The sequence below is a fragment of the Zeus faber genome (genome assembly GCF_960531495.2).
Source record: "Zeus faber genome assembly, chromosome: 9".
Taxonomy (NCBI): domain Eukaryota; kingdom Metazoa; phylum Chordata; class Actinopteri; order Zeiformes; family Zeidae; genus Zeus; species Zeus faber.
Genome location: NC_137197.1, coordinates 33,174,518 through 33,199,973, shown reverse-complemented (window position 1 = coordinate 33,199,973; position 25,456 = coordinate 33,174,518). Strand labels below are relative to the sequence as shown.

The window sequence follows — 25,456 nt, the reverse complement described above, 5'->3', positions numbered from 1 at the left end:
GATATACTCCAGGTTCTTGTGGTCGGTCCACACCAGGAACGGCAGCTGGGTTCCCTCTAGCCAGTGTCGCCACTCCTCCAGGGCCAATTTGACGGCGAGAAGCTCCCTATTCCCGATGTCGTAGTTCCTCTCGGCCGGGGTTAAACGCCTGAAGAAGAAGGCGCAGGGATGAAGCTTCTGGTCGGAGGCGGTTCTCAGGGACAGAACAGCTCCGACTCCCACGTCGGATGTGTGCACTTCAACCACGAACTGCCGTTCGGGGTCAGGCAATACCAGAATGGGGGCTGAAGTGAACCGTGCGGCCAGGAAGGCGTCGTTGGCGGCGGACGACTACCGAAACGGCACCTTGGAGGAAGTTAGGGCTGTGAGGGGGGCAGCCACCATGCTGTAGCCTCGGATGAACCTCCGATAGAAGTTGGCAAAACCGAGGAAGTGCTGGAGTTGTTTGCGGGTGTCGGGGCGGGCCAGGTGGTGACGGCGGAGACCTTAGTGGATCCATCTGGATGGTCCCCCTCCCTACGACGTACCCCAGGAAGGAGACGGACAGGACGTGAAACTCACACTTCTCCGCTTTCACAAAGAGTCAGTTCTCCAGGAGGCGCTGCAGGACCGTCTGGACGTGCTCAGCTTGGGATCGGGAGAAGATCAGGATGTCGTCGAGGTACACGAAGACGAATTTGTTGAGCATGTCCCTGAGCACGTCATTGACCAGGGCCTGGAAGACAGCGGGGGCGCTGGTGAGACCAAAGGGCATCACCAGATATTTGTAGTGACCGGAGGGAGTGTTGAACTAATTGTTACACTAATGTTGTTGTTCACTAATCTCTGTCGCAATGTAGTTTGAATGTTATTCTCCCTTGTAAGTCGCTTTGGATAAAAGCGTCTGCTAAATGACTAAATGTAAATGTAAATGTGAACGCCGTCTTCCATTCGTCCCCCTCTCGAACCCGGACCAGATGGTAGGCGTTGCGTAGGTCGAGCTTGGTGAACACCGTGGCCCCCTCCAGGAGTTCGAAGGCTGATGAGATGAGGGGCAGGGGATAGCGGTTCTTGACCGTAATGTCGTTGAGACCGCGATAGTCAATACAGGGGCGAAGCGACTTGTCCTTCTTCTCCACGAAGAAGAAGCCCGCCCCCGCCGGGGATGAGGAGGGACGGATGATGCCCGCCGCCAGAGCATCATTAATATAGGTGCCCATGGCCTCTCTCTCCGGGGTGGACAGGGAGTACAGGCGGCCTCTGGGGGGGGAGTGGAGCCGGGCTGGAGGTCGATGGCAATATCGTACGGCCTGTGCGGGGGAAGGGATGTCGCCTTGGCCTTGCTGAAGACCTCCCTGAAGTCGAGGTACTCGGCGGGGACCCCCAACATGTCGCGTGCAGAGCTGGAGCTGTTGGATGGCTGAGGTGCAGTGGCTTGCTTCAGGCAGACCTGATGGCACGCAGGACTCCATCCCAGAATAGCCCCTGTGGTCCAGTCGAGGTGTGGGTTGTGACGCCGGAGCCAGGGGAGAGGAGAGGGTGACGAGGTGAGTGCAGGATGCAGAACTGTATCGTCTCGTGGTGGTTGCCGGACAGGAGCATGCGGATGGGCACTGTCTGATGGGTGACTGTCCCCAGGAGGCGGCCATCCAGGGCAGTGGCAGGTACCGGAGAAGACAGGAGAACTCGACCAACACCCAAGATTTTTTTATTCGTCACTTACATATACATACTTTCATACATATATGCAGTGAAATGTAACCCAGCTGCAGTGCTAGGTTATCGTCGATGATGTTTACATCGGAACCTAGAGTCAATAAGTATGGCGAGGGAATGTGAGCCTTGGGGCAGGAGCAGCCGAGCCTGGAAGAGGGGGCGTAGGTTGGAGGGGGATTTGGAGGTGTGGCTCACCAGGACCTCCTCCCTCACTGGCGAGCCTGGCCCTTTTACCGGACACCCGGAAATGTAGTGTCCAACTAGACCGCAGTAGAGGCAAAGGTTCCCCACCCGGCGTCTCTCCTCCTAGGGGTTAGATTACAGATCGGGAACAGCTGTGTGCGCAGGTGAATGGAGTTGGACTAATGGGACAGGTAAGGAGAGGGAGGGGAAGTAGAAGAAGGCGGAGATCATGACATAGATGGATAGCATAGATAGATGGATAGATGGATAGATGGATAGATAGATATGGATAGATAGATAGATAAAGATGGATAGATGGATAGATGGATAGATGGATGGATGGATGGATGTAGATAGATGGATGGATATAGATGGATGGATATAGACAGATGGATAGATGGATGGATAGATAGATATAGATATGGATAGATATAGAGGGATGATAGATAGAGAGGGATGGATAGATGGATGGATGGATGGATGGATGGATGGATGGATGGATAGATGGATGGATGGATGGATGGATGGATAGATGGATAGATAGATGGATAGCGATAGATAGATGGATAGAGATGGATAGATGGAGAGATAGAGATAGCTGGATAGATGGATAGCTGGATAGATAGATAGAGTGTTGGGATCTGAGATCCGATCACTCCCAGGTTGGTTGATCTCGAGAGATTCTTCAATAAGATGGAGACTGATGCGATGCATAATGGATCCTTTATTGGCACAATGACAAAGACCAAGAGACGAGCCCAAAGCAAGAGAGACCCAGCGAGAGAGAGCGAATGTCTTCTCAGACACCCTCTTATATAGTTCCTCCTAGGCAAGTCGTCATAAAGGCTTTTTGGATGAGAGATGTCATCAAGAGATATTTTCTATGTTGGGCGCCATTTTAAGTAAAATGCCCTGTCATTTCTATCAGCCGCCATTTTGTGCACTATACTACATCCAACAATCCCCCTTTTGACCTCATCAAATATGAGGTCACTCTAAAACAGTTATCACAACATATGTTAACCAAGGGGAAGGTAAATAAAACATAAAACCAACGATAAACAATTCTTGACAGTGCATTGGACCAGGAGTGATTGGGTGGAAAAACCCCATTTGTCTTTTAGAGGGAAAACCTACTGGAAAAACTCCATTTGTCTTTAAGCGGGAAAACCTTACCAACATCCGTATTACTCAACGCGAGGATGGCATTCGCTCACCCCCTGGACCATTTTTAATAACAAAATCTTTCAACAAACTGCACCGATCTAACTCTCTCTTACCTTATACTAAACTTATTATTAAACTTTTATTAACCTTATACTAAACTTAAACTTTTATTAACCTAATACTAAACTTAAACATTTATTAACCTTATACTTAACTTTAACTTTTTTTTACACCTTATACTAAACTTAAACATTTATTAACCTTATACTAAACTGAATTTTTTTTTTTTTTTAACTTATACTAAACTTGAACTTTTTTAAACCTTATACTAAACTTAAACATCCTAAATGCGCAAACAAAAAGTACCGGGTCATTTCTTATGGAACTCCTTGGGTGTGATACTGGATCTCACAGCTTTTCTGTTCCTAACCTCATGCGAGGTGTGCTTACTCCGCTGTTTTGATCTTTTTCTCTTGAACCCTGGTCAACTAAATCCAGCGCAAAAATTATACACACAATAAACCATAAACAAATCAGTAGGGGAAACAGCTGAGGTCCCCTCCAGTTGGACAGTCTGCTTCTGGGCGGGGAATGGTGATCGTCCCGCCTCGCTCCTCTATGACCTAGGTTACTAGCACTATCACCCTTGCAGCTAACAGTGAGTGCCCCGAATCTGCGGCTGCCACCCGTTCCTCAGGGGTCGGGCGGTGTCGTGGTGCTGTGAGGATCCGGTCGTTGGCTGCCGTGTTGGAGGCTGCGGCGCACTGACTCCAGTGATACCACGTGTCCCCTTCTCCCTCGAGCCGGACAGCGCGGGAGGTGACCCGATGTGGTCCTGTCCACTTTCGTTTGATGACCCTCAGCAGAACCCACTCAGCCGTGTGGAGCTCGGAGTCACCTGGGTCACCTCGATGGATCAGGAACGTAGATGACCAGCTCCAGGGACTGCATCAGGTGGTCCCCCGCTTCGAAGGAGCAGTTTGCCGCCATGGCCCCTTATCACACTGTTGGAGGTTTCTTTTGTTTATAACAAATGGTAATTATGTTAATGTCGTTTTCAAACAAATTTCTGGAGGTCTTTATTCTTAAAATGGGTCCCGTTGTCGCTTCGGGCTTCGCGCGGGAACCCGTGCTGGGGGATGTACTGATTTATGAGAAACTTGACCACCGTTCCGCTGTCCTCCCTCTTGGTGGGGCATGCTTCTGGCCAGCCGGTCAGAGCATCCACACACACGAGGAGGTACCGCTGTCCCCTCACCGGGACCATCATGTCTGTGTAGTCAATCACGATTTCTCCCCCTGGGCACTCGGGAAGCGGGAACTTTCCCATTTCTGGCAGGATCCCCGGCCGGGGGTTGTACATGGTGCACACCAGGCAGGACCGCACATACTCCTTGATTATGTTGTCCAAATAGGGGTGCCACCAGTGGCAAAGGTTCCGTTTCACCTGAGCCACTCCAACATGTCCCAACCCGTGGGCTTGCCTGCCCTGTGCATTGACGAGCGCACGGAGCGGGCATGTGCAGCCCGTGTAGTCTGGGACATAGGCGCGACTATATCCTGTCAATCCTAAGAATGATAGCATTTGTTTTGTAATATGGCTAAGGAGACATGGGGAACCGCGGTGGGAGCCATTTTATACCAGACCGCCTGCTCGGCCGTGAGGTCCACCGCGGCTGCGACACCTAGGGGGCCGACGTAAATATTGTGAGTGACAATTTCCCACTCAGTATCCTCAATTTCTCTGAACAAATCCGCGTATACTTTGGTTTGGTCTCGATCGTAAAATAATGTGACATGGAGTGGATCGGGGGGAACGAGGTAGGGAGCCAGCAGAGAAATCCAGGGTTTCCACCGGGTAAACTGGGCGAGGATTCCTTCAGGATGTGGTCTGCCGGGGGTAACAATTAAACCCCAGTAGATATCTGCCATCAGGGGTTCGGGGGAGGCCAATAGCCACTGGCACCCTGCTGTCTGGGCATGGCCGCAGGCCAGTTCAGTTCCATCAGTGAGAGTCACAATTAGTCCATCTGGAGAGCACAACACGCTGGCCCCCAATCGTATTAGTAGATCACGGCCCATGAGGTTAACGGGCACTTGGGGAGACATGACGTACGGATGAAGTAGTTTTTGATTCCCCAGTCTTGTTGGTAATGGCTTGGTAACGGGCCGGTGTTGTCCTACCCCAGAGAAACCCACAATGTTCACAGTGTTGCGGGACATATGGTGTGGCGGCAGAGGCCTGTTGAGAGTCGAATTGGTGGCCCCTGTGTCTACCAAGAACGGCAGCGATTCGCCTAGCACTTCCATCGGGAGCATGGGGTCTGCCTGGCCTCCTGCTGTTGGCTTTCTCTGTGGGGTGTGTCACTGCTGGTTCTCAGGGTCTTCCCATCCGTAATCCCGGAGCAGGAAAGCTCCTGCTGCAGTGCCAGGTGCCCGGTGGGGGTTGGGGGCCACTCGATCCCCTTGGTAAGGTCCTCTGGACCCACGCATTCCCTGCGGGTGTTGGGGCTCCTGCCCTTGATATGGACATTCCTTTGATCAATGGCCTCTTTCTCCACACGCGTAGCATTCCTGCCGACGGTAGGGGCATCTCCTTTTCTCATGGCCCTCCTCTCCACACGCGTAGCATCCGCCTTGCATCGGACTCCCCGGAGGTCCCCCTCTCATACCTCGCTGTCCCCATGGTCGAGCCCCATAGCCCCGCCCCTGGCCCCATCCACGCCTTTGAGGCCCTGGAGGGTAGGGGCCCTGTTCCTCCAATAGTGGGATCGGGTGCAAATCAGGAGTGGCTGGCCCCGGTGGCCAGGCCTGCGCAGACATTTGCTTGGCGGCCCCCGCCCTTCTTTTTATCGGTCGCTTCCCGTCGGGCCTTGTCTAGTTCTAATTTTAGTAGTTGCAGCTCCAGATCCTTGACTGCGGAGGCCTCCTCCTCCTTAGAGTCGAGCACTCGCTGCATGTGGTGTACAAAATGTCTTTCCCAGGTCATAGAAGGGCATCCCGGGATGTCGGGATTGGCCATCATGGCGTCCTTTACTGTCCCCGGAGCCCCCTCTAACACCGCCCTCCGATACCATTCGATCGAGTTTCGCTCCTTTTCAGGGTGACTATCGGTCAAACGAGTCCATTCGTCCTTACATGCCGTCAGGTGCTCCCTCGGGGACCGTCCTTCCTTCCAGGGAAACTTAGGGACGGTGGAGGCCACAGTAGGGGGAAACCGCTTGCGAATGGCGTCATTGAGTGGTAGGGCAATCATGTGTAACGGTTCCTGATCGGCCATGAGCGTGGTTTTTGCGCCGTGTTCGATCTCTCGCACCTCCCCCAGAGTCATACACCGCAACGCCACCCCGTGGTAATCGCCCAGGGCTAGGGTGTGGCCTGCCGTTAGGCCGCTTAATTTTTCCAACCACACCATGCCCCCCTCGTATATGGGCGGTAATTTGTCCGCTAGGGCCTGGAGGTCACTCAGCCCCTACGGTCGGTACACCGGAGGACCTCCACTTTCCTGCATTAGGGGTAACATTAAGCGGGACTGTGGGCCTTCGGGCCCGTAGGGTAGTCCGGTACGAGTGTGGGCTGGACTGGTCGCTCCCCCGGTTTGATGTCGGGTACGAGCCGTGAGATCAGCCTGTCGTCGGGTGGTATCAGTATCGTCGGGTCGCGTGGTGGGCATGTGTTTGTGCGACGTCACTATCTTTTTCTCCAAGTCCGCCATTTGCCTTTACACCTTAGTTTCCTCGTCCTCTGTGTCGTCATCGGAGCTGCCCTCCTGGGAGGAGCCATCCGTCACTGTCACCGCCCCTTCGTGGGCTCCGATCGTCCCTCCCTTTTTTTGCCTTCTCGGTTCCCCATTGTCAGTGTCCTTTGTGTCGTCATAAATGCCCGTCAAAACCCCTCGAACAGTGACTTGCCGGCCTCCTGTTTTAATCCCTCCCATCGGGCGATATTTGCGACACGCCCCCTCGTGGTCCGCAACTTCCCGTTGTTGTTCCCGTGTCTCATTTCTAATTCTGTGCAACGCCGTTTGCTCCCACGTCACAGTGCGTGGCAGGGGCCCCTGGGGAAAAACTTCCCCAGGCGGCGCCTCCATTTTAGGGCCCAGCCTGTTTGCCAGCCTTGGCCCGCACAGTGGAAAGTCCTCGGCCCTCATCAGCGGAGTCCCTGTCCCACACCCGTCAGACCCCCTTTCGGGCCCATTCTCTACCTCAATTTGGAATCTGCCCGAGTCTATTTCCAATATTGGATACGTCTCACTGGGCAATGGAGGCGCGGTCGGCGCCGCTTCGGCCTTCTGCTGCAAAGAGGCCTCTTCCTCCATTTTACTGTTTCTTATTCCTCATCTGATGATCCATCCCCTGCCAAAACATGGCCCACGAAAACCCACGCATCTGTGTCCCTCTTCCTCGTCTCTGACCTTCTGCAACTCCCTTTGTGACATCCACAACTTGCCCTTGGCGGCTTCCTCCGCTTCTTCTACCGCTTTCTTATACTCTTTCCCTCTTCCACAACACTGGCCCCAACGGCAATTCATCATCTTGGTTTACTCCCTGGCGCCTCAATGCGAGATTTAAGTCCTTCCTAGGACCCCATTCCGTCTTTTTGGCCCCTTCCAGAGCCGTCAACAACAGCTCTACTTGCACACTAATCGGTTTATATCCTCCCGTCGCCATATTGTTAAGCTTTACCTCTCTTTCCACGTCACCGAAAAACCAGGGGTGCTCTACTCACACACACGCAACGGCCACACAGACACTCGGCCAAAACCAACCTCTCAATCCACGTCACAGAAAACCCGGGGTGTCCTTTAACCTGAATTTTAACCTAAATTTTAATTCTTATTGCTGTTACCAGCTGCTCCTTGCTGTTACCAGCTGCTCCTTGCTGTTACCAGCTGCTCCTTGCTGTTTCCAGCTGCTCATTGCTGTTACCAGCTGCTTATGGCTGTTATTTAACAGTACCTTGTTACCTGTTTTATTTAATATTTAACATTTTCCCCGGCCGGGGTTTGCGAGACCCCAAATTCTCTGTGATGCGGACAAAAAGGCCAAGTCCAACCACACGTCCGTGCAATGCCCATGCGCACACGCAAACGAGAGACACCCAATCCTCCGCAACGCGGACAAAAAGGCCAAGTTCCTTGTTTCCCATATATGTTTTCATAAATGTCCTGTAAAACGGCTCGTATACTTATCAATTAAATTTATAAACGTCCTGGGTAAGGCTCATAGATTTTTATCAATTGACTATGGGGCAGATTTATAAACGTCCTATAAAAGGCTCATATATTTTATCAAGGTCTGTATACAGGCTCATACATGCATGTATTACCAGAGCGGCACGAGGGAACAGGCCAGCTATCACTTCACCACATATGTACTAACCGCCACAAACTTCAAAATTCTTACACGTGAACAACAGACCATGTATGGACGCAATTCCCTATTCTGGGACCTAATCAGCAAGCTTCTACAGCTTCCTAGAGAAACTGCGGCTGACTACTGGGGGTTCTATCCCAGTCCCACAAATCGTTTTAATACATTTCCGTGTGTTTCACAACCAGCGCACAGCATTGCACTCAATCGTTGCTTAGCTTTAATTTCTCCCCCGGACCCCCTTTCACTCCCGACTCAAAATTTGTCCAATTTGCACTGGTTCGATGTAACAGGCCAGTGCTTACCTTTAGATGTGGTCCACCAGAGTCATCCGTAGGCAAAGGTCCGGGGCAACTTTCGGTCCGTCAATCTCTAGAATCTCCTCAAAATCCCAGACAAGCCCCCAAAACTGTTGGGATGTGGGAACCGATCCCTCCCAGGTTGGTTGATCTCGAGAGATTCTTCAATAAGATGGAGACGGATCCGATGCATAATGGATCCTTTATTGGCACAATGACAAAGACCAAGAGACGAGCCCAAAGCAAGAGCGACACAGCGAGAGAGAGAGCGAGTGTCTTCTCAGACACACTCCTATATAGTTCCTCCTAGGCAAGTCGTCATGAAGGCTATTTGGATGAGAGATGTCATAAGGAGACATTTTCTATGTTGGGCACCATTTTAAGTAAAATGCCCTGTCATTTCTATCAGCCGCCATTTTGTGCGCTATACTACATCCAACAATAGATAGATAGATAGAAAGATAGATAGATAGACAGATAGAATAGAAAATGAAAAGTGTCAATATCTTGGGAAAAAGTGAAATGTACAATAAACCTCAGTTAAACAAACAATAACATATGGCAGGATAATGGAAAATAGGGAAAATTTGGGGGAAATTCCAATATAATAATATAAACCTGAAAAATGATCTGTTATACAATAAATTATAAAATAAGGCAGGAAGATTTTAAGCACTATAAACCTGAAAATAATACTGTTACATAATATAATGAAATACATGCGAAAACATGTGTTTACCTGTAAAATCAAGTCATTTAAAGGGGATCTATTATTCTCCTTTTCAACAAGTTAATATAGGTCTCTGAGGTCCCCAAAACATGTTTTTTATTTATTTTTTGCTGAAAATAGCACTTCGATTATCCATTCTAGACATTCTAACATGTCTCTAAACCATCCTGATCCGGGACGGTCTGTTTCAGTGGGTAGTGCCTCCCAGTTCTGTGAGCTAATGTGGTTTGAGCACGAGTTCCGGGTTCTGATGTATTTAGTCCGTAAACGTTCACTGATTTCACATTGTCATCATTTACATGTGTATTTATAAACCTTCTTACCTCGTAGATGTCAGTCAATCTTTTCGATTGATATTTAAAATCTGTGGTCCACATTACTTTGCTGGATTAATGAAAAATACAATAAAAAGTAATCCTTAAAAAATTCTCAGCATGTCCACTCGAAAACACTGAAATGTGCAACTGAGTGATGTGTTCAAGATCCAGGGAGGAGTTGAAAAAAAGGAAAGCCGTGCAATGGTAATTACCCACAGAAATACCACAACATTTTTATTTTTCATGGAAACATATCTTACTGCAAATGTAATCCAAGTGAAAAACTCAACTCTACAAAGAAATTACGTAAAACTCAACAAATAAATTAGGTGCCCGACATGGCACCAAGCGGCCACCCGTCACTGAGCGTGCAGCTCTATTTCCACAGACATCATGGTGAGTTACAACAACAGTTCTGGTTTACAGGAAAACATGGACGGTTGTTTTAAAGACAGAAGGGTTGTGCTGTGTAGACCGCATAGTGGTTGCTCCGAAAGACAAGCAACCAGCAACGACTGGTTGCTCATCTACTGGCGTGGGGTGAGCCCATGCGGCGCTCAACGTAAACTTGGAAAATTGCACTGCCTTTATGAGAATAGGGAAAATTGTAATACGCACTCAACACGACTAAACTGGACCCCATGTTTTGCTGCCTGCAGCTGTATTTATTATTATTATTATTATTATACAATTTGTATTTATTTATTATTGTCATGTCCGTGTTGAAAATCCATTTAGAATGGCAGAATAGATCAAATTCACATACTATATTGTTGGGGTTTCTTCCCACAGTTAAGGGAGGGAGTCTTTCTGGCCGTGGTGCACCAACATGGCTTGAGTTTTATTGTCCATTTTCATGTTTGGCACGCAGGCCATAATTACAGTATATATATATATATATATATATATATGAGGATCTATTTACAAAATTGTTGGTAATAGTCCTCTCGGCGCAGGAGTAATAGTGTTCCGCTCCTGGGCTGCTCACAAGCCTGTGTGCCGATCTCCTCTGTAGGAGGGACAAAACATTAAGAAAACTCCTCGCCTTGATTTGGACTAATCAGCACCGTGTGGGCGCTGATTGGGCCGATTCGAGGAAGCTTGGTGGCCGTGGGAAAAGGGAACCGTGCTGTCCTCCGCAGCCGGTGCTTGACCACGGCCCTTTGTCTACCACATACTTCCACCGCCCGCCCTAGGCCGGGGAGCTGTCTGGCCGACAGCCGACTCCCCAAGAACTGCCTCACCTTCTTCTTGGTCTTAGGTCTTGGCGTGGTTGTGACCGCCGTGGTTTTATCAAGCTGGAGTCGGACTAGGCCTTCGCCCAAGTGGTACCCCAGATACTGTACCTCCCGCCGTCCCACGGCACACTTGTTTGGGTTGGCGGTGAGCCCCGCCCACCTCAGGGACTCTAGCACAGCACCCACATGCTGCATATTCCACTCCCAGGTGTCGCTGTGAATAATAACGTCATCTAGGTAGGCCACGGCATATGCAACATGCGGACGCAGAACGCAGTCCATGAGTGTCTGAAAGGTGGCTGGGGCACCGAACAACCCGAACCGAAGTGTGCGAAAGTGGTATAAGCCAAACCGCGTGGAGAACGCTAATTTTTCCTTGGACTCCTGAGACAAGAGAATCTGCCAGTACCCCTTGGTTAAATCCAGCGTCATGAAAAAACAAGCTGCACCTAACCGGTCGAGAAGTTCATCGACCCGGGCATTCCGCTCCTGGGCTGCTAACGAGCCTGTGAGCCGATCTATGTAAGACAGACAAAACATTAAGAAAACTCCCTGCTCCCCAGCTTGATGGCCACAGGAAAAGGGAACCCTGCTGTCGTCTGCAGCCGGTGCTTGACCACGCCCCTTTGTCCGCCTCATATATATAACAAACTTCTTCTTCACACAAAAGCCAATAAACAAAGAAATTAGTCAAACAAATAAAAGAAAGGGAAGAAAATAGCTGGCTTGCACCCATTGTATTGTTTAGCCAAGTGCAGTACAAATTGGAGAGAAAGAGAGTGGGAAAGAAAATATAAAAAATATATGACAATTGTATATGTCATCAATCACGCCAATGAAGCTATGTGAAAATACAGATAAAACACCATAATGAAGGTATGGACTATTCCCACCTCTTTCCAGTTGACCTAACAATAAAGTTAGTTAAAGTTATTTAAAGTCACTAAGAAACTATAGGTCAAGTCAAGTTTATTTATATAGCACATTTCAACAAGTCAATTCAAAGTGCTTTGCCCTAAAACATCAAAAGCATTAAGACAAAGTGTAAAAGAAACACATTATAAAAGGACATAGAATGCATAAGGTAACAAACAGAATACAGAATGCAAATAAGTTACAGTGCAGTGCAATAAATGAATCAAAGAAACATCGTTTAACAGTTTGTTGACAGTTATTTTGGCTATTCCCTGAATAGCCTTTTACATTGTCAAGGTGATATCCTAGACCCGGAGAACCACTCTGGCAATCTTTTCCATTGCCTATTTACAGAATAGCGTTTTTCCTTGTCAAGGCGATATCCTAGCCCCAGAGAAGCCGCCTGGAGATATTTTCTTTGTTCACAACCATTTTGCCTATTCCCAGAGTAGCTGTTTACCTTGTCAAGGTGATATCCTATCTCCGGAGAACCCATCTGGAGATATTCTCTTTGTTAACAACCATTTTGCCTATTCCCAGTATAACGTTTTTCCTTATCAAGGCGATATTCTAGCCCTGGAGACCCAGTCTGGAGATCTTTCAGTTATCTGAAATCGTAGTTTCAGATAGGCCAAAGCCGTTATAAGCCAAAGCCACGAGTATTCCTATTTCAATAATAAGGCAAGTCATTGTAGTCCATTGTAAAAGGAAAGAACACATTATAAGGTTAAGAAATAGAATACATAGAATGCATAAAATCAAGTCATAAAAGTTGCAGTGCAGTGCGAGATATGAATTCATCAAGTATGAAAGACAGAGTGATCTCAAGATTAGTGCGGAATTATCCAGAAACCCCCCCAAAAATTGCTTAATGGGCTGCTCACTGGACTGAGTGAATAAACCACAACTCAAAAACATCATTTTTTTTTTCCTGTTTCCTCTCTTCCTATAATGGAAAATAAACCAACATTTTGGAAAATTCTAAAATAATAATATAAACCTGATCAATTAACTGTTATACAATAAAATATAAATTAAGGCAGGAAGATTTTAAGCAGTATAAACCTGAAAAAAATACTGTTGTACAATACAATCGACTCAGATTATGCATTCTAGCCATTCTAACATGCCTCTAAATCATCCTTTCCAGGACGGTCTGTTTCAGTGGCTGGTGCCTCCCTCCTAGTTCTGTGAGCCAATGGGGTTTGAGCATGAGTTCCGGGTTCTGTTTTATTTAGTCCATAAACTTTCACTGATTTCACCTCATCAGTCCACCAAAATCTGTTTCTGGACAAATTTGAGGCGAGAAATAAGCAATCCAGTTGCTGAATCTTCCCTGTTATTAGATCTGCAAGGCTTAATTCAAATGTTTGTTTTGACTTTCGTTGCCAAGCGTTGATAAGCTTGTGGAGGAAACAGCACGTTTCATGTGAATGTCGGAAAATAAAATAAAATAAATACATCTAAAATTAAAACACACTGTTTTTATTGGTTTTGTTGGAGAAATGCACAGCAGATTGCACACCGCAGTATATAGTTTATCTACTGCATACTTTCTTTTTTTTATAGAAAATATATATTTTTTAGATACGTCCCTCATCTGCAGTTTCTTCATGGACAGTTGGTATTAATTCCTCTTTCTTTTAAAAGATTTGTGCTAGTCTGTGAAACCAACAGAGCAGGTCCCAGCGGCGCTTGTTATTCTCCAGCTGTGGGTGGGTTACTCAGATGGGGGGGCGGTTCTGATTCTAATGTGGGCCGAGTGATGGATTGCAAATCTGAACAGCTTGTCGAATCACATGTTTCTGACAAAGGCTGCCCACAAAAAAATCTGACTGGGTTCTCAGGGATCAGTTTGGCTTTAAGTTAGCCCATCAGAGACCCAAATGTATGTGCAAAAGCACTGAAAAAGTGAGTGAGAAAAAATAAAATAACAATACAACAAGAATCAATCAAAACAATCTGCCAGTGCGATAAGTATGGGAGTGGGGAGGTCTGCATTTCTTCCAAGAAATAACATTTTCCGCTCAAGAAATCCCTCGAACAAGCAATTTTCCAAACAATAACCACAATTCTACACCCGCTTACAACATTTTCCATAAGATTTTCAGATTTTTTTTTTCTTCTCTATTTCTTTTTGCGGTTTCTGTGTTTTGTTCATCCAAAGCGACTTACAGTAAGTACATTTTGTTGGTAGTATCAAACCAACTGTACATCACAGTCACAGTCAGTTAACCTTCTCTCAGAGCACGTAGGATTTATGGAAGCCCATTTCCGCCAGGGAAAAATAAATATCTTATAAATGAGAAAAAAAGAACTAATCTAAGTATATGTGGCGGACAAAGGGCCGTGGTCAAGCACCGGCTGCGGACGACAGCACGATTCCCTTCCCCGCGGCTGCCAAGCTGCCTCGAGTCGGAGGCGGGCGCTGATCGGTCCGACTCGAGGCAGGGAGATTTGTTAATGTTTGTCTGTCTTGCAGAAAGGGTTCGGCTCACGGGCTCGTCAGCAGCCCAGCAGCGTAACGCCATTCCTCCTGCGCCTGAGACAATTATTATTATTATTATCATCATCATCGTCATCATCATCATCATCATCATCATCATCATTATTGTAATATTCATCATTATCAATTGTGATAGATACTTGTGGCCAGCGTAACTTATTGTTCAAGGTGACAATAAAAACTCTCGCCATGTTGGCGCACCACGGCCAGAAAGACTCCGTCTCCCTCCCTAAACCCTTACCAGTGGGCAGAAACTCCCAGAAGTGGCGCCTGAACAAAGACCCGGGAGGGGCAGGGCACCAAGTTAAAGGTACCTCAGAGCCGATCTGCTGGCTGCGGAAACGCCTCGTGGACCTGGAGGAGGAGCGGGACTACCTCCGCTGCCAGCTGGTCTGCAGCCCATCGCAGTGGCCCAGAGGTGAATGTCCAGGGGGGTGCTATGTCTTTCCCCAGGACCCACACGGGATTCACCGGATCCGCAGGCCCTGATAGGTTAGCATCCCTCTCCGTCCCAGGGGGCGGATGTAGCTGCACTTCAGCGTCGCTTCTCTGAAGTTTCCTCCTCCCTTCCAGGCCTCACGTCCCTCAAACACCACCATGTGAAGACTACCCCAGGGGTGAAGGTGCGCACTCGGCCGTAACGGTGCGCGAACACAAACGCAAGATCGTGTAGGCGGAATTAGAGGCCATGCTGGACATGGGCGTAATAGAGGAGTACACGAGTGACTGATCTAGTCCCATCGTGCTGGTGGATAAGCCTGATGGGTCAGTCCGGTTCTGCGTGGACTACGGAGGGGTGAACACGGTGTCCAAGTTCGACGCCTTCCCGATGACCTGGGTCGATGAACTTCTCAACCGGTTAGATACAGCTTGTTTTTTCACGACACTGGATTTAACCAAGGGCTACTGGCAGATTCCCTTGTCTCAGGAGTCCAAGGAAAAATTGGCGTTCTCCACGCCGTTTGGCTTATACCACTTTCGCACACTTCCCTTTAGGTTGTTCGGTGCCCAGCCACCTTTCAGAGACTCATGGACCGCGTCCTGCGTCCGCGTGTAGCATACGCTGTGGCCTACCTAGATGATGTTATCAGTCCCTGAGGCGGGCTGGGCTCACCGCCAACCCAAAGGAGTGTGCGTGGGACGGCGGGAGGTACGGTATCTGGGCTACCACTTGAGCGAAGGCCTGGTTCCACCCCAGCGTGATAAAATCGCTGTGATCGCAAACACGCTGAGACCCAAGACCAAGAAGGAGGTGAGGCAGTTCTTGGGGCTGGTCGGCTTCTACAGAAGGTTTGTACCCGACTTTTTGGACCTAACGAGCCCCTTGACCGACTTAACTCGAAAGGGTGTAAACTTCACTCTCCCTTTCTGTCTGCAGACCGACGTGTCGAAAAGAGGGCTGGGCGCAGTCTTGTCCCAGGAGGTGGAGGGGACCAAGAGTCCAATGCTGTACCTCAGCCACAGGCTCTGAGAGCAGGAGTCGAGATATAGCACTGTGGAGAAGGGGTGTTTAGCCATCAAGTGGGCAGTCGGTTCCCTCCGCTATTACCTCCTGGGACGAGCTTTCACCCTCAGTTCGGACCACGTATGTGGCTCCACCGCATGAAGGACACAAACACCTGGATCACCCGGTGGTACCTGTCTCTCCAGCCCTTTAACTTCCGGGTGGTCCATAGGCAGGCGGCGCAGATGGTCGTGGCTGACTTTCTCTCCCGCTCTGAGGGAGGCGAGGGGGAGTCAGCTGTCAGCCGGATGGCTCCCAGGCCTAAGTTGGGCGGTGGGGGTAGGTTGCGGACAAAGGGGCGTGGTCAAGCAACGGCTGCGGACGACTGCATGGTTCCCTTTCCCGCGGCCGCCAAGCTGCCTCGAACCGGCCGAATCAGCGCCACACTCGAGGTGGGGAGACTTCTTGATGTTTGTTTGTTTTGCATTTTGCAGAGGGGCTTCGGCGCACGGGCTCATCAGCAGCCCAGCAGCGGAACGCAATTCCTCCTGCGCCCGAGATGATGATTTTCATTATTATTATCATCATCATCATCATCATCATCATCATCATCATCATTATTATTGTAAGATTCATTATTATCAATTGTGATTGATACTTGTGGCCAGCTTATTATATTGTTCAAGGTGACAGTAAAAACTCTCACCATGTTGGTGCACCACGGCCAGAAAGACTCTGTCTCCCGCCCTAAACCCTTACCTGTGAGCAGAGACTCCCACAGTATAATTATGACTTACTAAGTCAAAATGATCAGATACTTTTGTCAAAATTATGAGTCAAAGTGAAAATGAAATTATAAGTCAAAGTCATAACTCTGACTTACTATCTTACTATTTTTAAGTCAAAATCTTGACTTAGTATGAGATACTAAGTCAAGATTTATCACTTAGTAATAGTTAGTCATAATACCACTGAGTCAAGAATCAAGAGGTCAAAATTATGAGATTTTTTCAAGTAAGTTTTCTAGATTTTGTTTTATTAGTTTAAATATTAGTACAATTAGATGTAAAATGTTTGTGAGAAAAGAAAGTAAAGAAAGTAAAGGAGGAGGTCCTCCTGAGATAGGATTTTAAGTCCTTTTTTCTACAACTCCAGAGAATCAGGCGATTGACATATATATATATATATATATATATATATATATATATATATATATATATATATATATATATATATATATATATATATATATATATTGCATTATAACACAAGTGAGTTGGGGAAATGAATGAATGTGCATATTTTTGTCAGAATCAGAATGTTTTTTATTCGCCAGGTATATTTACATATACAGTGGTACCTCGACTTACGACTGTTATTCGTTTTATGAGAACGGTTGTATGTTAAAACAGTCGTACGTCGAAGCAATTTTTCCCATATACCACACTCATATTTTTCAATGATTTCCTTCTTAGTTACAATGGGAATCATTGCCTTTTTCTTTTTCCCATCATCCTTCTTCTTAGGATTCATCATGAAGAGTGAAAATAAACAAAATTCACAGCACAAACACAGTAAATATGAAAAAAATATCAATAAGCCATGAACTACGTGCACAGACGATGTAGGTCGCCCGCTGACTGACTGCTGACTGACTGCTGACTGGCTGCCGATGCGCCAACTGCAAATATCCACGGTCATATCTTGGAACAGTCGGTCGCAAGTTGATACAAATGTTCACGACTATCTATCTATCTATCTTGGATTAGTCGTAAGTAGATGCAGTCGTAAGTCGAGGTACCACTGTTCTATGATTCTATTCTGGTGAGGTTGGGCACCAATTAGCATAAAAAAAGCTCAACAGTCTGGAATAAAGGAGAATAAAAATAATAAAATAAAACTGAATAAAATATGAAGTAAAAATAAAATAGTCATGTATATTAAAATAATATACAGAATATACACAATGCAATACTATGCACAAGGTAATTTATTGTTATGGGTATATAGGTTATAAATTTTATATTATATACACACATATATATATATTTATATATATATATATATATATATATATATATATATATATATATATATATATATGTCAGGGTTCGCCCGGGTCCTTCCGGCATCGGCCACTAGATGCCGCTAGTACTGCCTCATCAATGTTGCTTTGTTTCACCTGTTTCTGTTTCAGATTACCCAGCCTCATTATGTCATATGTTTCGCCTGTGTCTCGTTTTGTCTTTCCTATTTATACCCTGTCTTTTGTGTCCTTCCTTGGTCAGTCTAGCCTCCTGACAATGCTCTCATTTCCAAGCCCACAAAATTCTTATTAGTTTTTGTCCGTTCTTTGTACTTGTTTCAAGTAAACCTTTATTTTTGCCGCCTCTGCCTCATTCTCTGCACCTGGGTTCACTCAGCAGACCATGTAACAGCAAGACTGCGCGCCACAACATGGACCTAGCAGAGAGTCAGCCTCCAGAGATGGAATGCATGCGGGTGGCCCTGACGAACCAGGGGACTGCGATTGGCCGTCATGAGCAGGCTCTCCAACAGATCCTGGACAAACTGCAGTCCCTCGCCCAGGCTGCGAGCAGAGCCAGGCACAGGCTCCACCTATGGCATCTGTGCCAGCGCTGCCTCCCATGGACACGCGTCCTCCATATCACCGCGAACCACGACTGCCGGCGCCAGAGAGGTACGACAGTAACCCAGGAGGTTGTCGTGCCTTTTTGACGCAATGCTCCCTGGCTTTTGAGCTCCAGCCATCATAGTTCCCTCACCCAGCGCTCACGGGTGGCATACATTGTCACACTACTCACAGGTAAAGCACTCTCCTGGGCCACAGCCATCTGGAACGAGCAAACCTTGGCCTGCTCCAGCTACCAGGCTTTTGCCCAAGAGATGCGCCCTGTTTTTGACCAGTCAGTGGGAGGGAGGCGTCAACACAGCTACTCCGGCTCCGCCAGGCGGAACAGAGCGTAGCGGATTACGCCATCACATTCCGCACCCTCGCAGTGGCGTCTGGATGGAACAGCGAGGCACTCATTACGTCCTTCCAGGATGGTCTCATTGATGCTGTCAAGGACGAGCTGGCATCCCGGGAGGCGCAGGATGACCTGGACACGCTCCTCGAAACAGCTATTCGGGTGGACAACCGCCTCCGGGAGAGACAAGGGGAATGCCGTTCTTCCGCTTCACCACCACCAGCGTGCAGGGCAGTCCTGGGGATGACATCTCCCGAGCATCTCCGAGCTGTCCCGAGCCCGTCTCCAGCATCGATGGAGGAGCCTATGCAAGTAGGCAGAACACGGCTCTCGGTCTGAACGTTAACGTGGTCATTTCCGTTCGTCCTGCCCTGAGCTCTCGGGAAAGGCCAACTCTCGTCCAGGGTAAGAAGAACCGTGACGAGGCCAACTTTCTCTCCCGAGCTCGAGGCGACCGGGGTCCTGCGGACAGCCCCCCCTCTAGTCTCTCACTAGTCCCTCTCTCTCTAGTCTCTCTTGTCTCTAACTAGTCTCTCTCTCTAGTAGGTCTCTCTTCTACAAGATGGCTGCTCTGCTGTCGGCCCCTCCCTGGTCCGGGATTTCCGCCGTCGCCACCCGGCACTTCCTGACTTCCTGTCAGGGTTTCGCCCGGGTCCTTCCGGCATCGGCCACTAGATGCCACTAGACTGCCTCATCAATGTTGCTTTGTTTCACCTGTTTCAGATTACCCAGCCTCATTATGTCATATGTTTCACCTGTGTCTCATTTTGTCTTTCCTATTTATACCCTGTCTTTTGTGTCCTTCCTTGCTCAGTCTTGAGTTTGTCTAGCCTCCTGACAACGCTCTCGTTTCCAAGTAAACAAAATTCTTATTAGTTTTTTGTACTTGTTTCAAGTAAACCTTTATTTTTGCCGCCTCTGCCTTGTTCTCTGCACCTGGGTTCATTCAGCAGACCACGTAACTATATCTCTATCTCTATATATCTCTTTCATTTTTAATTTGACCTTTATTTAGTTCTCGGGGATACATTAAGGGGTAAACCATCATTTTCAATGATGCCGAGATCACATTAGGCAGAAAAAGCATAACTAAAATAAGTTCAAAGACAACAACATCAACGTTGGTTAAAACAATGACCCCATTCAACGAGTCTGGAGCACAAAATTTAAAAGCAGTCTTAGAGTTCGGAGTTGACCAGCGAAGCATTGAGTGTAGTCCAGTCACAGCGGGTTTAAGAAGTTCTTATATTGAGGTGTAATAGTGGAGGTTTTGTTTTTTAGGAGCGCTTTGTAAATAAACATGCCAGTATTGATCTCGTCTCACAAAGAGAGAGGACCAGCCAACCTTTTCACAGACTACAATGATGGTGTAGTTTCTTGATGAATTTGTTGTGTTGATGAAGGAGAGACCGCTGACGCTGACTTGAGTAAAATAATAGGTTTATTACAAAAGGACAGCATCAGACCAGACTTGCCTAGGACATCCGGGAGAGAACCGAGCCGGATGGATTCTCTGTCGAATGAAACTCAGGCGAGTCTTTAATGCTTGCCCAAAGACAACGTTGACCATTTGGTTCCCCTTAAAAGACAATGTTGACCATTTGGTTCCCCTACATAGGTCACAGGTCACATTTCACCTCCCTTATCACCGGGATCCCGGGTGATGTGCTCTCTCTCTCAGGACCCCTGGCACCGTCTCTTAGTAATTATCTTATACGATGGGGCTGTCTTGGGACGCCACACATTCCAAGACACCTCAATGGGTACTGTAGGTATCACCAGTAATAAATCTAAGAGCAGAGTAATATACGGCGTCCAAGGGCTTAAGGGTTGGTAACAGCAGCATGTCTATATATTACAATACCATAATCCAGTTAAGACAAAAAGTGAAACATTTTCAACAATTATTTTTCTACTATACATGGGAAAGCAGGTTCCATTTCGATAAAGAAAGCCAAGTGAATTATTATTTATGAATTATTACTACATACTTGTAAGGGCAATCAAAGTTTTGGTGACGATTCTACCATTTGTCAGCTGTGATGGACTGGAAAGCATAGCGGTTGCCAATTTGCATCTTCCCTGTGGCCCAACAATGTACGTTACAATAACTTTTGTTTCTGCAGAAATGGCAACTGGATCTAGAAATTCGGGGCAATATTTGAGAATTGCAGAGCTTCTTAAATGATTAGCACCAGTAATGAAAACCTCAGTGTGTTCAACTGGATAGTCATCCAGTCATCCATGCACAAAGCAAGTGTGTATACACCTGTGTGTGCACCGGACCAGACAGATTAATTAATTGATCTGTTATGTAGGACTAGATGTTAATATCCCTTAATTGCATACATGACACATGCTGCCTAAACTCTGTGGAATGGTCAGGTGAATGATGGCATCTTCACGGTGATCATGGGGGCGATCGCTCTCACAGATTTTTCGCTGATAGGCCCACAACACCTCCAGAGTGTTCAGCAGTGAATCCCAACTTCCCTAGCTCACCCCCTAGATGCCATCCACTCACTTGAGGGCCCAGGTTGAGTTCTTTCTCACCTCCTCTGTCCTTTCTCGGTCCTTTCTCAGCCTACTTCGACCGGTCGGACCTTTGCTTTCCAGCCACGTTGCTGTGCATCGGCTGCAAACTCAGCGTACCTCAGCTTCTTGTGCTTGTAGGCCTCCTTAACTGCATCCTCCCAGGGTACTGTGAACTTCATGATGTAAACGAGATGGAGTGAGGCCGACCATAGCACGAGGTCTGGTCTGAGGTTGGTTGATGTGAGCAGAGCCTCTGCCATGAGTCTGCCACCATCCACCTAGCCACCTGGTGTCTGGTCTTGATGTGGCAAGTCTGACTTGACCCTCACCTTCCTAGACAAATGCTGTTACGGGCCAGCAAAGGATCTGGATAGTCATCCAGTCATCCATGCACAAACCCAGTGTGTATCCACCTGTGTGTGCACCGGACCAAAAGGATTAATTCATTGAATAAATACTTCTTTTGGCAACTACTTCAAGATTTCTACTTTTCTACTTTTTATTTTATTTTTTATTTTTTCCTAGGACATATTGTGTGCTATCACCGGGTGCGTTGCATTACATTTCACTGCATATATGTATGGAAGTATGTATATGTATGTGACAAATAAAAAATCTTGAATCTTGAATCTTGAATCTTGAATCTTGAAATAGTGCCTGTTTTAAAAGACAACAATGGCCTCCATTGTCGACCAGCAAGTGGTGGTCGTTCCCATTTCCCCTAACAGAAGTTGGACATATTGGGATTAAAGTTAGTGAAAACAAAGGGGGATTTTGTAACCAAATTCTCATTTTAAATGCACGGCAAGTCTGAAAAACAGCACGAAAATGACACTTTTTGTGATCAGAGACAGAAGACAGAAAAGAAAGCTGTTAACAGCAAAACTCCTAAAGAATTCTGCATCCAAAGTGACTGATGTAGAATTGTGTGCGGAAGCTTAAATATACTGCATCAGGTTAGAAGATTTACCGTTGTTAGAAAATTGCAGGTATCAACGCAAATAAAATTTGCTCACGATAACATTTCTGCTTGCTGCTCCGGCGCTGCTTTGGTGTTGCGCAAGAGCTCATGTGATCTGATCTGAACTACACACAGACTTGTAGACAGAGCCTGATGCACATGTACATGCAAATTGTGTTTGCGAATGCCATGTATGTGTGCACACTGTCACAGTGTGCTGGCTTTGAGACGGGGACTTAAGTCCAAAATGGCTGACTTCCACACTGTCCTTGCTGCCATGCTGGCTCCTCTCCTACTGGGCCCAGAGTTGGTTGGGGGATTTGCAGTTGAGAGAGACAAGAGTAAGCTCTTTATCTATCCTCCCTCTGAGGCCTAATGTTACTTGGATCAGGTAGATGAGCTGTTATGGCTCAGATTATGCTTCGCAAAGACACCCCCCCACCCCCCACGATACCCTCTCGTAAAGATTCAGCCTTTGAAGATTTGAAATGCAAGAATTTTCTTCTCTGTTTAGAGTAGTTGCCGTGTTGTTGCACATGTGATATGTGTACTGCCCAGGAACTTGTAGTAAATTGTGTCGTTTCAAAAATACCGCAAGTGGTCATAATCTCTCTCTCTTTCTCTCTCTCTCTCTCCCTCCTGCCATCTTCTCTCTCTTTCTTTACTTTCTCACCCGCGCTGCCCTTGCAGTGGTGTCGTGCACCGACCCGGGCAAGGTGGAGCACAGCCGCAGGATGCTGACGGGTCCCCATCTCACTGTGGGCTCCACCATTCAGTACGTCTGCAACAAAGGCTTCACTCTCTCTGGCAACAGTCTTCTTACCTGCTACAATCACGGCTCGGCGGGCCCCAAGTGGAACCAGAAGCTGCCCAGATGCTTGCGTATGTACAGGAGCACGCTGTGAAATTGTTGTAAAGAAAATTTGTTAGCCCACACCACAAGGTGTGTCAATGTAGGCATAACAGGACTCAGGATAGGACAGGACAAGAATACATTCTCGAGCTCCAACATGGCTATTGACCGCAAGAAATAAGAACTGAGGCAATGCATAGCTTTTATAGCTCCATTAACAGTTAAATGGCTGCTACGGTTTGTCAATTATTATTGTTGTTATTGTTAAATGCACTTCAGTGTAGCGTGACCATTGATTTAACAGAGCAATTCAACTGTTGATCAGAACTGTATTTGAGGTGTCCCAATGTATGATTTGAAGTGTGTTAAAAATCAATAAAATCTTTCCAGGCTATTTTCCATGGCCGTAGTATAAAAAAAAATGTGATGCCATTTAAATAGCACTTTTCTCCCCAAAACAATCTTCACATATCTAATTTAAATATCCAGTGTCATGCTGTGACCATTCTTATGAACCCCACCACAAGCAGTCCCAGAGCCATGTCCATTGAACCATGGAAGATAGTAGACACATGCACACTGTAGATATAAGCTATGTTAACCTTTGTAGGACAAAGTCGGCAAAAACCTAGAACTCATGCTGATGTGTGTAGCCATGCCGGTGTAGCATGTCTTTGCGATTACTTGGCACGATGATAGCTTTCTTCAAATTGGACAAAACTAGCAAAGTGTCTCCCTCCTCTTTGAAAGGGGTCGTTGATTTGCCTAATGCATAATAAGCAGTTCCTTGAGATATTTTGTACAGCTTAAATTTGCAGTTTTTTAATTGCCTCTATGCTTTTCATAAAAGCACAGTTAAATACATATTGAGTTCAGATGTAGTCCTGTTAGTGGGGATGGCTGGTGACCGATGCCTGAAGAGCTCCGGTGCTTGACCATTTGTGGCATTATATGACCCTATAGGTAAAATCGTAGTCTTCTTAATACTCTAAATACTGAGTCTGTTCTAACTCATCTGGAGTATAGTTTTCTTATGACTCTGAGTCGTTCAGTGTGGTAGTCTCATCTTCTGGGAGTAAAAGCAGGTGCCAGATTCTGGTTATGTACGTATCATTTTTAAATGTTTAAAAACCTTATGTGGCAGTTTCGCCTACCACACGCCACCCAAGTGCCGTTTGCGAGGACCTCTGGCACAGAGATACAGACGACAGGGTTGTAGACACACCAGTTCAATGTAGAGCGTGGGCTAGGTGGAATTAGCACAGGAGCAGAAAGGCATGAGTGTGTGTGGGGATGGGGATTTTATCTGTTGCTCGTTAGACCAATCAATGAGCAACAGGTATGCAGCTACTCTGATCCTGGGTCCCCAGCTACCTAAATCCAGGACAGGTATGGCTGCTCAAACCACACCATCCCCACACCACACCTTATTTTTGTGATAGTACCAGCATGCAACTTAAAAATCAGGCGTTTGTCCATGATAACTCCCGAATATTTAATAGCTGCAGATGCTATGGAAAAAGGGGACTCTTGAGAACATGCTTTTTGGGGCAGCTGTAAGTGATGAAATTACAGAACTCAGATCAGAATGTGTTAAATACAAATTTCAAGGGGACATGGAAAAACAGCTTGCATTAAGAAGTAAACAATGAAAATCCCAACCTTTCCTTTGTCTGTGTCTACTACCGACTCTGTTCCACTCCAAAGCTGAGACCTACATGCCCTGCAAGCACCCAGGCACGCCGACCTATGGAGTACCCAGCTCCAAACAATCCCTCTTTAAGGCAGGAGAGACGCTCCAATATTCCTGCCTTACCGACCACACACTGCTGGGTGAGCCTGTCCTCCGCTGTGTCCCTGGACACCCATCCCAGTGGAGTGGCCTTCCACCTGTCTGCAAATGTGAGGAACTGGACAATTGTATTTATGTATATTATTTTATTTTTGTTTATTTATTTTTGGCTGTGTGTGTATGTGTGTAAGTGTGTGTGTGTAAGTGTGTGTGTGTAAGTGTGTGTATGTGTAAGTGTGTATTTGCAGGGTTTGCCAGCGTGAGCAAAAGTCATTTGAAAGTACCGAGGTTTTGTACTTGAGGAGAGGGTTTGCTTTGCTTTCATAGATGCACTCACAACAGTGATGAAGGAAGTAAAGCTGAAGGGTGAATTGATTAGCTCTGCTTGTCACCAGGTCAAAGTCTGACCTGGTGAGGTCCCGTGAAGCTGATTCCTTTTAAGTTATTTCAAAAATGGTT

The 25,456-nt window shown here is 47.0% G+C and overlaps 1 protein-coding gene across 1 annotated transcript in view; it reads left to right on the top strand.

Annotated features, from left to right (window-relative positions):
- The window catches only part of LOC307234906 (seizure protein 6 homolog), a gene marked incomplete at both ends in the record, with an annotated part of 152,377 nt that overhangs the window by 114,682 nt on the left and 12,239 nt on the right, over positions 1-25,456 (top strand). The window contains 2 exons of the mRNA XM_080006772.1: positions 23,043-23,234; positions 24,913-25,107. Coding sequence (XP_079862898.1) covers positions 23,043-23,234; positions 24,913-25,107 — 387 coding nt within the window. The remainder of the gene's footprint in view (positions 1-23,042; positions 23,235-24,912; positions 25,108-25,456) is intronic.